The 12,232-nt window shown below is 42.5% G+C and overlaps 1 protein-coding gene across 10 annotated transcripts in view; it reads right to left on the bottom strand.

The window, feature by feature from the left end:
* BCAS3 (BCAS3 microtubule associated cell migration factor) overlaps positions 1-12,232 on the bottom strand; it is a 295,160-nt gene that overhangs the window by 86,220 nt on the left and 196,708 nt on the right. The window contains exon 24 of one of the 10 annotated variants that reach the window (XM_033078238.1): positions 10,505-11,575. The exons of the other annotated variants lie outside the window; for them this stretch is intronic. Within the exon in view, the coding sequence (XP_032934129.1) occupies positions 11,550-11,575 (26 nt within the window). The 3' untranslated portion in view covers positions 10,505-11,549. Of the gene's footprint in view, positions 1-10,504; positions 11,576-12,232 lie in introns of those variants that run through there. 10 annotated transcript variants of the gene reach the window in all.

Genomic DNA, 12,232 nt, shown 5'->3' with positions numbered 1-12,232 from the left:
ATTTGGGAAAATTCCTTCACTCCAAGGGCTGTCCAGCTGCCCATGGCAGTGGTGGAGTCCCCTCCCCTGGAGGGATTTAAATGCCTTGTGGATGTGGCACTTGGGGACATGGGTTAGTGCTGCCCTTGGCAGTGCTGGGGAATGCTTGAACTCCACGATCTTAGAGGTATTTTCCAATTTAAATTATTCTATGGCTCTAAATGTTTTAAATATAGATTATATGGAGCTAAATCTGCTTTCTGTAGCAGGGTAATGACAAAACCCAACCCCAAAGCAGGGACTGAGGGCAGCGTGCGTGCACACATTTCATTAACAGAGAGGTTAATTACCCCAATTTCGTTACTAATTGGATCAGTTTAAACCTGCTGCATTGGAAGTCTCTTGGCAGACACAAACATCACCATAATTACAAAAACAAATGGTTTCTCCAGTTACGTAATTCCGCCAATTAAGTAATTCCTCCACATGTAAAGCGAACCCAAGCAAAGGCACTTGGGGAGTTTGGGCTCCTTTTCAGCCATGTGCTGCTTCCCACTGCTGATGCCTACAAAATCCAGCACCATTCCTCATGGCAATGCTCTCCAAGGGCAGATCCATTCCTGCTGGCTCAGAGGACTCCATGGAATTTGCCAGAGCGAAGGCAAAACAAGTTCTGTGCGAAGGAAAGCCCACCTAAGCTTTCAAGTGCAGCTTTTGGGAGAAATCTCTGAGGTTTGGAAGGTCTGATCCCAGTCTGAGGGATACCACCAGCCTTGCTTTGAGCCTTTCTCCCTGGGCTTGCTACAAAGCAAAGCTTTCCTGCAGCAGCACAAGGCTCCAAATAGTTTGGGATTTGCCAAAACCAGAGAGAGTTGGACATGTCACAAGAAAAGCTGGGTTTTACTGATCATGTTAAATAGTTTGTCAAGGCAGACTGTGGTGAGTGATAAAGCTGCTGGCCTGTGACCAGTTCTCCTCTCACCAGCAGGTACTACTCAGGTCAACTGAAATTATTAAATCAACAGAAATTACTAAAAGGAATAAATGTAAGTAAATTGTTTCTGATTCTATGAAAATTAAAGGCAAAATCAATTTTGTTTTTTATTATTTAGCTCCCTAAATGAAATAGAAATTCTATAGTTCTTTACAAAATAAAAAACCACAAATAAATCTCTGTTTTTCATGACTGACATTTGCTATTTAAAGCCCAGGGACATCCAGAGTAAGGATTTCCAAGGATTGTGCTCCTGACAAGTTGCCTGTTAATACTGATTGAACAGTTCCTATAGGCAGCAGGAGTCCTCAAGTGTTTCCTTCTAGAAAGAAACTGCAGAGCTTGATATGAAACCAAGAAAGCCACAAAAATTCTATTTAGCTGCTCCCTGTATCACACAGTTTTATCTCTAGGGAGTTTCTGCCATCACATCTCTTATAGGAGATTTCATGTGAAGTTCTGCAAGTTAAATAATGTCCAACCTACCAATACATTACAGAAATCAGAATTAAGAGTCTCCCTTCCCCTACATATAATAATAGTGAATGTTCATCTGCTGAAAAAGGCAGATAAATTAAAAAGCACTGCAGTTTGTAAAAGAGCAGTGCTTGGGAAATAACCTTTGGAGGCACTGGAAAAACTCAGAGTTCAATCAACTTTATTTCCAGTACAAAAGGAATTAGATTTTTCCCATCAGAAATCAGATGAAGTAGTAAATTAGGATTTGCCAGTGATGGGAATTCTTAACTTGTGGCATAAATAGAATTTCCTTATTATTATTTTCAGCTATGGCCATCTATCTAAACCTCCATTCCAAGCACAATTTGTGAGAAAAAAGCTGCATTACAGAGTTATCAGAGATATCTACATTTAATTTGAGTTTTCCTCCTTCTTTTTAAGCAAAAGTTACTTTAATTAAGCTTTAAACAACAAACAATCAACCCACGAGAACCAACAGATTTGGCTGCTGTTCCATTCACCTAAAAACTCCAACTGAGAAATCTGATTTAAACAACTCCCAAACCATTTGCATCCCTGCTACCCTCAGAAGGCCACAAATATTTTTGTGTGTTCTACCAGTCCTGGAAAATCAAAACACAGATAAAAACGCAAATTTTGGACTGGTTTTTGTGCTTGCGTGGAAAGTATTTTATATCTAATATTAATTAAGAATAAATTAGTTCAAAATAATTTTGCTTGTTTTAATGCATCTGGAGCACCAAGAGTGGCTCCTGTAGCAACAATTTCAGTGAGAAAACAGTTCAAAATCTTTTCTTTCTGTTTCCTGACACAGTGGGCATTTTGAATAGGACTCATGCACGATGAGAAATAATTTTTTTTTCCCAAGTACTGCTCTGACTGCCTGGCGAAATTTTACTGAGAACCCTTCTCACTTTGACTCCTTCACCATGAACTTTTGTCTTTTTTTCTCTGTGATTTAATCTGAACTGGTTTAAGGTTAAAGTGAATATTAATTCACAGTAAGTCCATGAAATAAAAAGGGTGAGAACTGTAATTCCAAGAGAGCTCTGGAATAGCCCCCAACTCCTGCCCTGCTTCCTCTCCTTGCCTCCCTTGCTGATCCAGGGATAAATCTACAAAACAGAGGAGGAGGGAAAAAGAGGAGATGAATCAAGGCCACAGATGAGAAAAATGAAGACTGGGAATAATTTCTGGGTATAATACTGGCTACCTAAAATTCAGGATTGTTTCTTAATTGCATTACAGGAAATATTTGAAGAGCAAAGCTGCTGGACTGAACCTGTGCTCTGCATGTAGAGCTTGCTGCTCACATTTACCCACAGATCATTCCTGCTGATTCCCCCTTGGCAGGGGAAGTATATTCCGAGTCTAAAATCTGAAATTCCCTCTGTCAACAGCTCTGTGATCAATCCCAATCTGCCCTGTGGATTCCTTTTCTGCTTAAATCCAATTTCCTTGATGGATGCACTTGGATCCAGGTTGGAAACCTGGGTCCCTCCAATCAGCAGAGCATCACTTCAGTCCCCTCACTGTGGCTTCAGATGAGTCTGCTCAACACAGACAAAAAGCAAGGAGAGCAGATGGAATAAACAGGATTTCTTCTAGAAAGCAAATGCTGGTGCATGCAATGAAATATTGGCATGCAAAAGACTCATGGGGGTGTCCCTGCAGCTCCTCAGTGCTGGTGAGAACTGAGCAGACAGCAAAGGACTGGGGAACACAGAGCAAGAACCAAATCCTTCCCCAGAACTGGGAGAAGAAGCTCTTGATGGCCTCCATGAGGCAGGAAACCTCAGAAAAGTCCAAATATTGGCCCTCAGTTTGTGTTCTTCCTCCTGCAGGCTCCATGGTGCCCAACAAAAAGTCAGGAGTTTCTTGGGAAGTGGCCCAAAGGTGCCCAATGTCCTGGATCCAAGGGGAGAAGCTCTCCCTTGAGCCATGAGTGTTGGCTCCAAAGCCAAGAGCTCCTGCTCCTTCCCAGGAGCTCACAGCACCCAAATCCCCCCTTCAAAGCAGCCACCATGGAAGGTCACGTTGTAAAGTCACTCCATTAAAACAGTAATTAAAGAGTAAACATTAACCAGCAATTTTTCCTTAGGTCTTTCTTACTTCCAGTTGGTATCATTCCTCCCAGAGCGAGCTGTACCTTATGGATCTGCACGTTTATCTTGATGAAAAATCTTTAACTTCTTGGTTTTCAAGGCTAGAAAAGCCATGTCCTCCCATTCAGAGAAACCCTGCTCTCTGCTCTCCCAGCTCCCAGGGCACTGAGGCTGCAGCAATCACATGTTCTCCATAATATTTGTCACTGACAAAAGTACACTGGGACATGGTAAAACTGCCATGAGGAAGGAAATGAACTTCTCCACGCTTTAATGAATGGGAACTTTTATTCTGTGCAAAGAAGACCAAAGATAAAACTCCAGGTACAGCCTGGTAAACATTATCTAGCAGGTGAGTTCGTGCAAACACTCTGGACAGTCCTGACTGCTTGAATTTCAATCCTTAGTCCTCACTAAGGTTTTCAGAAAATGCAAACAACAAACACTTTCTTAAAAAAGAAGCTGAGATAAAGTGATGCACAGATCCAGCAGGGAAAGCTGTCAACTGGCCCCACTCCATGGCAATTAATGCAGAGGCATTGATTTGTTCTAGGCTAATGATAAGGGCTCTTGGTTTAATTTTAGGAGAAGAACTTTCATTTTCTGACTGGCAACCAGAGCTATTTATTACACAACCAGAAAGGCAAAGTTCAGCTTTGCAAGTGACTAATCAAAGCCAAGCCCTCTCTGTAGGAAAGGAGTGAAAACAAGTCTGGAATGGTCAACAGCAGTTTGCTAAAATGAAATCCAACTTCTGCCTCTCACCCCCTGTCTCCTGCCCACCCTGGAGCAGCTCCACCAGGATTTCAAGCCAGTCCTGAAGAGAGTTTTCCACAGGGATAAAAATCACAGCAATTCCAGGGATTGCCCAGATCCTTCAAGGACACAAAGCTTTTTCACAGCAACAGGAAACACAAAAAAGAAGAGAAATTCAAGTGAAACCACAGCAATGCTGTCAAAAAGACAACAGGAAGACATGGGAGTTCAACAACAATTTGCTGCTGGTATTCTTGTTCCTTATCTGAGAGAATCCTGAGGACAATGAACATCCACTCCCAGTGCCACAGCATCCACCAGTGCTGGCAGGGACACACCAGCGTGGATACAACTGTTTATCCCATTTCCTGCCCTGGAATTTTGTGTCTGAGCACTAACTGTAATATTTGGCACTTGGTCCTCTGTGTTCAAAGAGTTAAGCTATGTCCTATAAAGATAAAAATCTCCACTTTTATTACTTTGTACGGCTCCTACCAAACGAGGATCCAGCTGTAATTGTAACATTCCAAGCTCTGGAGGTGCCAAGTTTTACTAACTATAATTTAACTGCTCCAGCTGATGCAGTCCAAATTCTTGTTTGGATAATCAGCCTTTGTTTAAATATGGACTTTAAAAAAAAAAAATAGAAAGAAAGAAAGAAAGCCCAGGCCAGCATTAGCCTCCAGGCATGTCATGTGAGCTGATTACCCTGCAGCAGTAGCAGACACTCACGCACAAGAGGAGGATTATTTTGCCAGAATTACTGTTACGGTAACACAGAATCAGAGCTTCTCTCCCCCCAGCCCCCACCCTTTTTCTTTTCTTTTTTTTTTTTTTTTCCTCCCCCCCTCCACAATTCACAAGTCTTCTTTCCAAGTTCAAATGAAGTTTAAAGGTGAAAAGGGCAAGAAAGTTTCATGACTGGCTGTTGAAAGAGGGAGAAATAACCAGGGTCTCCAAGTTTGCGTTTACTAAAAGCTCAACAATTTTGTATTTTGCTGCAATTCATAACTGCACAAATCCCTTTTGTTGGGTCTGTTTGGACTGAAATTAAACACTTGTTAATAATTTATAACTTAATATCATTAGAAAATAATAATAACTGTCAAGCAACTATATTCAATACATAAAGCAAGTTGAGTGGCTCGTTAGATTATTTGTCAAAACAACAATTTCTATGTATTTCAGCTCATTTCTACTGGGAAGAGCGGTTAAAGAGCCACCCAGCTTGCTTGGAAATAATTTCTCCACCAGCTGGGAGCAATTCCCAAATTGCTGCACCTCAGCCACATCCAAGTGATGCTGGCTCACTTTAAAAGCACTCCAGCTTGACTCCAGGAGGTGCCTTAAAAGTGCTGGAGGAGGGATGGCCAAAGCCCTTTGCTGCATCCCACCCTGCCCAGGCTCTGCTCTAAATCTGACATCTGAATGGAAGTGAAGCAGTGGACAAGAAACCAACTGTCCAAATGAGGCATTTGAGAAAACTCTTAATTCTGTGTGTTGGTCAAGGACTTGAGCTGCACAAAGCACAAAGCTGGTGCTGCCTTCCCCAGAGCTGAGTGCAAACAGAAGAAATATTTGTGTGTGTGTGTGTGTGTGTGAGGAATTTTGGGGAGAAAACTCCCTTGTAAAATGTCACAGGCTGTGGTTCTTCTTGGGAAGCCATGAGTGTGGCTTTTTGGAAAAACAGAGAATCCCAGAATGATTTGGGATTTGGAAGGGACCTTAGAGCTGATCCAGAGCCACCCCTGCCATGGCAGGGACACCTCCCATGTCCCAGCTGCTCCCAGCCCTGTCCAGCCTCACCTTGGACATTTCCAGGGATCCAGGGGAGCCACAGCTGCTCTGGGCACCCTGTGCCAGAGCCAAGAATTCTTCCCCAATATCCCATCCAAGCCCAGGCTCTTCCACTTTGACATCAAAGCCCATCAGACACCTGATCTATTTTATCACTTTTCTCTCCATGTGAGCACCTGTGGCAATTCTATTTTTGTTGCATATTAATCTGTGAAGCTGAAAAGGTAAAATTTAAGTATACTAAGTGAGGAAGTTGGAAGTTGAGATTACAAAATTAATCTGAGCCAGTCTGCCCCAACCCTGAGTTTGTGTAAACTGATTGAAGCCAGTGGTGCCAGAAGAACTGACATTAGTCAGGGCTCTGCTCTTGCTTCCATCTTTTATCTGAGATCATTTCTAATGTACTTACTGAAGAAGTCTTCTCCTTTTATTCCTTTCCAACTCCTTCTCTTGATTTTGTCTCTTCTGTCCCCTTTGCCTCCAGACTGAAAACTGAACACACAAACCCAGAGAGAGCCATCTCCTCCCACCTCCACCTCTCAGCTCTTCCCTTCCTCAGCCTGCCCTGTCTTCTTCCCATGATTCCTTGGATTTCTTATATTCCTGCAATATTTTTAAGCAGCAGAGAAAGGCTCCAAACACTGCAGGTTATTTACAGCACAGAAGTTCTCAAAATATTATTTAATTTACCTTGAAGCTGAGGAGCTGCCCAATGTCCTCACGTACAAACAGGGGTCCTTAAAAGTGACCATGCAAATAAGAAAGGCAATAAGAGAAATGGTATTTTATTGGATTTATTTTAAACTCTCCCATGCTTCTCCCAGAAATCAAATGGTGCCTACAGAGGAACCAGAAGATGCCACTCTGCTTAGTGACAGTAGGTCCTTAGAGGTTGTAATTAACTTTTTAAATTCTTCAATTTTTAGTTAAATAGGGAAGGTTCCTTTTTATTTTTTAAGTGAATGGTCTCAAACACATGGAAAAAATATTGGAATTGATAAAATTGATCTATAACATATTTTTACTTGAGAAAGGATTACAAGGTTGAATCTTAACATTATAGACTTAAAACCATTTCTTGTTCCACTGCCTTTACAGTTCCAAAAAAAATGTACATTTTGGAGACAAAGGCCTTTATCCTCTTAAGTGCTGTGGATTTCATGCCAATCTCCCAATATAAAGCAGACTTCAGACTCAGACCCAAGAGAAATGGGCTCGGAAAGATTAGATTTTCCACCACAAAATAAAACCCTTGTGTGGGGAACCACAGCAGCTCCAACACCTCCTTCCTCCTCCATCCTTGTCTGACAGGAACACCCCCAGCCCATCCCATGCCTCCTCCAAATGGAAGTGGTTTCATCATTCCTCTGCTCTTGTGCCAGCCAGTTTTTCCATGTGTAAAACGTCCAGAATTGTCACTGAAATATCCCTGATAATCAGTATTTTTTTAGGGTTTTTTTTTCTTATTCTGTATAATTTTGCCACACAGAGTAAGTTTGCTCTTAGTATTAGTGCACAAAGTGAATTCTCACTGGGATGGAAAATAGACAAACTCAGTGGAAGGGGCACATGAAAAACATAATGATGAAAAATTCTTTTAAATCAGCAAGATATTTTTAAGAGTTGCCCATCACAGGCATGCACCTCTAATAGGAACAGTGCATTACATGAAATTAATGATGCCAAGTATCTGGCAGCTCAGTAAATACAAGAGGAAACTTTCTTAAACTACTCATGAGGTAGAAAAGTATTTTATCAATCATCCCCATATTAAAATACACAGATTTTTCACGATATTTCAAACCCCATTGCCAGTAATAAAGTAAGACAAGCAAGGAAAAGAGAGAATTATACATTCAATACAATGGAGCTCCTGAGGATTAAAATTTCACACCACCAAAGCCACCCAGAAAAGAATGAATTCAAGAATCAGGAGATTGAAACTGCATGTAGTCAGCTCAGGATTGGTGAGCTGCAGATGGAAACTTTCTTGAGAACACACAGTTTAAATTCTAGTTAGGATATTCTCTGATTAAATGCTCCTCCAATTTTGGAGTACATCACTTTTTTTCCTACTGGCTACTGTGATACAAAAGACATCTCCTGCAAACATAGAACTGGTGAAAAAAAGAAAAGTGCAAGTAAAAGCCATTTAGGTTTCCAGCAAAGACATCAAAGCAAACCAGCTAATGGACATCCAGGGTAGTCAAATCACTCCTGCAAAATCCATTAGTTACTGAAAGTTCTGGAGGGCTCAGTTTTTACAGTAAAACCTGTAAAAACTCAGTATCCAGTTTCTCTGTTGGGACACTGAGGTGTGAAGATCCAAACGATGCTGGAACTGAACTTGTATATTTGAACCTTTTGAACTCCAGCTGCCCTTCATAAATTACTTTACCACCAGCTTTAACACGTTCCTAACCCACCGTGCAAGAAAAGGGAGGAATCATTAAAAACCCCTGGAAATGGAACTGAACTTTCTAACACTTCCAGTGGAATTTGTCTTGGTTCAAAAGACAAGCACCTATGGCAGGGCTGGGGGAGGAGGAAAAGCTTCCAGATAGTGCAGTGAAATAACATCTGTTCTCATGCTATGAAAACAAAGTTTTGGGAGGCCAATCCCCAACCCCAAAGCCGGTGGAAGGGAATGGAAATGGCCCCATACAGGAACAGGCAGTTGCTCCTCTCCATCTGGAAACTCCGTCAGATGGAAGCAAATTCCACCGAATTCCCAGCTGGGGCAAGAACTTTCTTTTGCACCTCAGAATGGGATGTGCTGCCCTGGACTGACAGTTTTGGGATGCAGGGGGTCCTCACCACAGCCCAGGCACAGGGAGACAGAGATTCACCCTCCTCCTGAGAGAAGCTCAAATATTGAGAGCTTAGAATCTCATCCAAGACAATGGCAGTAAAGATTCTTAATTAATTTGGAGGTGAATTAAAATGCAGGACAGCAGCTCAGGAGCTCAACCACGACATTTCCTGCTTTCCATGGGACATGAGGACAATGAGCAGGTCCCTCCTCATTATTTTTTAGACTGTCAGTGTGTTTATAGACAGGTACTCACTGGGATGCCAGGGGAAAACTGAGGTTTTAAATCCAGAAGAATGGCAAGGCTGGTTCCCAAACAGGACAGCACATTATCCTATAACCAAAGCAGATATTCCTTTCTGCTCCTTTCCCTGCCTGCAGGGAGCTCAGCATCCAAAGCAGCAACACAGAATCCAAACCTCCACAGGAACTCTTCAGCCCCACTCCTGCTTGCAGAAGGATTTTTAGGTTCAGCAAAGTCACCAATTAATTTTTTTTTTCCATCTGAGATTTGTCACTTACAAATGAGGAAGCTGCCCATCTTAGAGGAATGTGCTTTCAATGGGTCAGCTAATATAAAAATCCTGCTTTTCTCTTTGGATTATGATGTTCTCACATTATATCTGGACACAGCATTTCACTTTCTCTTTAAAATGATCTTGCTAAGCAGCAAAGGGACACAGCAGCTCCCATTTACAGGTCACCTCAGGTCTCCTGAACAAACTATGCCCCAGGGTTTTAGTGAAACTCAGGAATTCCAAAAGCAAAGCACATTGCCCTTAGCACACAAAATGCTTCTGATTCGCAGAATGACACAAATGTACAAGGGAAAAAAAAGGATGTCTGATTATTTTTTGTAATGGATGGCTTTTAGATGGGCAGAAAACACTCAGGCATTTCTTAAAGCCCCAAACCACGGGTGATTTCCAACAAAGGCCTTGTGTGAAGTGCTGCTTGCTTATCACAAAGACTTGGAAAAAGAATTTTCAGGGGTTGAACTCTGAGTTTTAACCCTGGACAAGGAATCAGATGCTGCACAAGTGTGTGCTCCTTAGTCCTGTGGCGCTGATCTTGAATCCTTCAGATTGATAGATTTGTGTGAAATTATTTGACATTTCAAAAGAAAATAAATAAAAAAGGAAAATGACACAACTTTCTGAGTAAAGTCCATGGCACAGTTTGCCTGTTTAAGGAATAAGAGACACAAAATCTTATTAAATGTGGGATTGCAGTTTATGAAATTACCACCTCCATTAATTACAACTCCTAATGAGACATTGGACCATGTGGACAGCCCAATTCAGATGAATACCACAGATGTTTAAAAAAAAAATAAATCACTAAATCTCACATAATTTAACCTGTTTTACTTCCCACTTGCATGAAGAAAAACTTGTGGTTTCTGCTTCCCTGTCCCCCAGCACAGACTGGTTTTCCTTCCCTGGAAAGGAGCCACGGATCATTTACAGACTTCCGAGGTTTGCTGGGGCACTTTCTGAGAATCCCTTTGGAAAATGGTGCCACATTTCAAACCAGAGGGACACAGGTAGGAGCCTTGAAGAAACAGGCCAGCAGCCAGAGTGGTCATCAGGAATTTTTGTTTAAATGTATTAACAACATAATTTAAGAGCGTTCACATCGTCCAAGCATCCCCGCACCGCGCACGGGGATCTGCAGCCATCACATCTCATCAGCCAGAAAGGATCAACATTTCTGACATGAAACAAACAGTCCACAAGGCCCCAGCCCCAAATCCCAGCAATAACCCCCTTTGGCAAAGGCAATCCCCCAGAATTGAGGAAGCAGAGGTACATCCAAGCTCTTATCCCTGGAGCTCAGTGCTTTGGGACTCCCGAGCAGCGTCAGTGGGTAAATGCCCAGGCTGATCTCCTCTAAGAGAGGCTTCATCTGCTGGGGGGCATTACAAAATAGCAGAGATCAGCCCTGCCTGATGCAAACGTTAAGTCATAAGAATAACATTACATAATGCACAGCAAAATGTTAATTTGCAAGACTCAGATCAAGGCCCAGGAGGATGTGCTGCGCCGCACCAGCCCCGCGCCGAGAGGGCACAAAAGAACGAGAGAGTTCTCAAAACACTTCTGCCTCTCAGGCCAGTTTTGATTTATATATTTTGTTTCACTCATTGATAATCTTACAGACAAGGGAAACCATGCTGCTGGGGAAGTACTAAATCACACCAAGAGAGCTGAGGTTTTTAGATGAAACAAGAAGCTGATTACACATGCACTGAGTATACCAGTCACTAAGCGTTTCTGGATTGCAGGGATAAGATACTCTCTTTGCTTATTACTGCCTCCTTGATCCAAAGAGATTTAAGCAACTGTTTTCAATTAGATGTTTTTAAGCTAGTAAAACTACATCCATAAAGACATATTTATAGAACAACTTAAAACGAGAAGAATTAAAACGACTGCAAAACTGATGAATTCCATTCCCCCACCAACCCTCCCCCCCCACCCCGAATCATTTACTGACCATTAACGAGCAAAAAGCACTGCAATTTTAAGAATTAATCCAGTGTTGCAAAATTAAATCAGATACACTAGGAGGGATAATGACAAACTGGTGGCTCCAGCGTTGTCAGTTTGCGGGTGATACAAGTTCAAGTCGTCTGTGCTAGTGGCCACTCTGTTGGAACAAACATGAACATAAAAGGGAACATTAAAAGTGCAGCAGCACCAACTGAATCAATTCTGTCGCTCAGGACACAGGCTCAGAAGTGGCACAGGGTAAATACTGAATTTTAGAAAGGAGCTGCCCCATCTCCACAACTGTGAGAGCTCAGCGCATGGGAATAAGGAAGAGGCAGCAATGGGAGCAAATGAGAGGGAGAGGATCCTCATTTCCCTCTGAATTCCAGAGCACGAGAGCCTGGCAGTGTGGCTGTGCCACACATGACTGCCTTCAGCCCCAGGAACCCATGAGGAATATTCTGAGAGCTTCAGGAACAAGCCTGAGCTTTGATGGTTCTCATCCGACAGCTGCTTTAACAAAATTTGCCTAAAACGCTGCGCAGCACGTGAGTGAAATATCTGCAGGGTGAGTTGTGTCACCTCAGGCACTGGGGAGCACAGAGCCATGGCAGAGGTTTGGGATGGTCACAGCCACAGCAGGGACACCCTCACCTCTGCCAAAGCCATCCCAGATCATCACACATCTCTGTTTTATACCTGACAGGCCCACGCTGCAGACAAAATAATAAAGTTAAGGAAAGCCCCACTCCAGTCCTGCCTCCTCCTGCTGCTAAATCCATCTGAAGGAGTCAGGGCATCCTGAATTTTATCT

Source organism: Catharus ustulatus, chromosome 22 (assembly GCF_009819885.2).
Source record: "Catharus ustulatus isolate bCatUst1 chromosome 22, bCatUst1.pri.v2, whole genome shotgun sequence".
In the NCBI taxonomy this organism is placed as follows: domain Eukaryota; kingdom Metazoa; phylum Chordata; class Aves; order Passeriformes; family Turdidae; genus Catharus; species Catharus ustulatus.
This window is presented reverse-complemented; position numbering and strand designations above follow the sequence as displayed.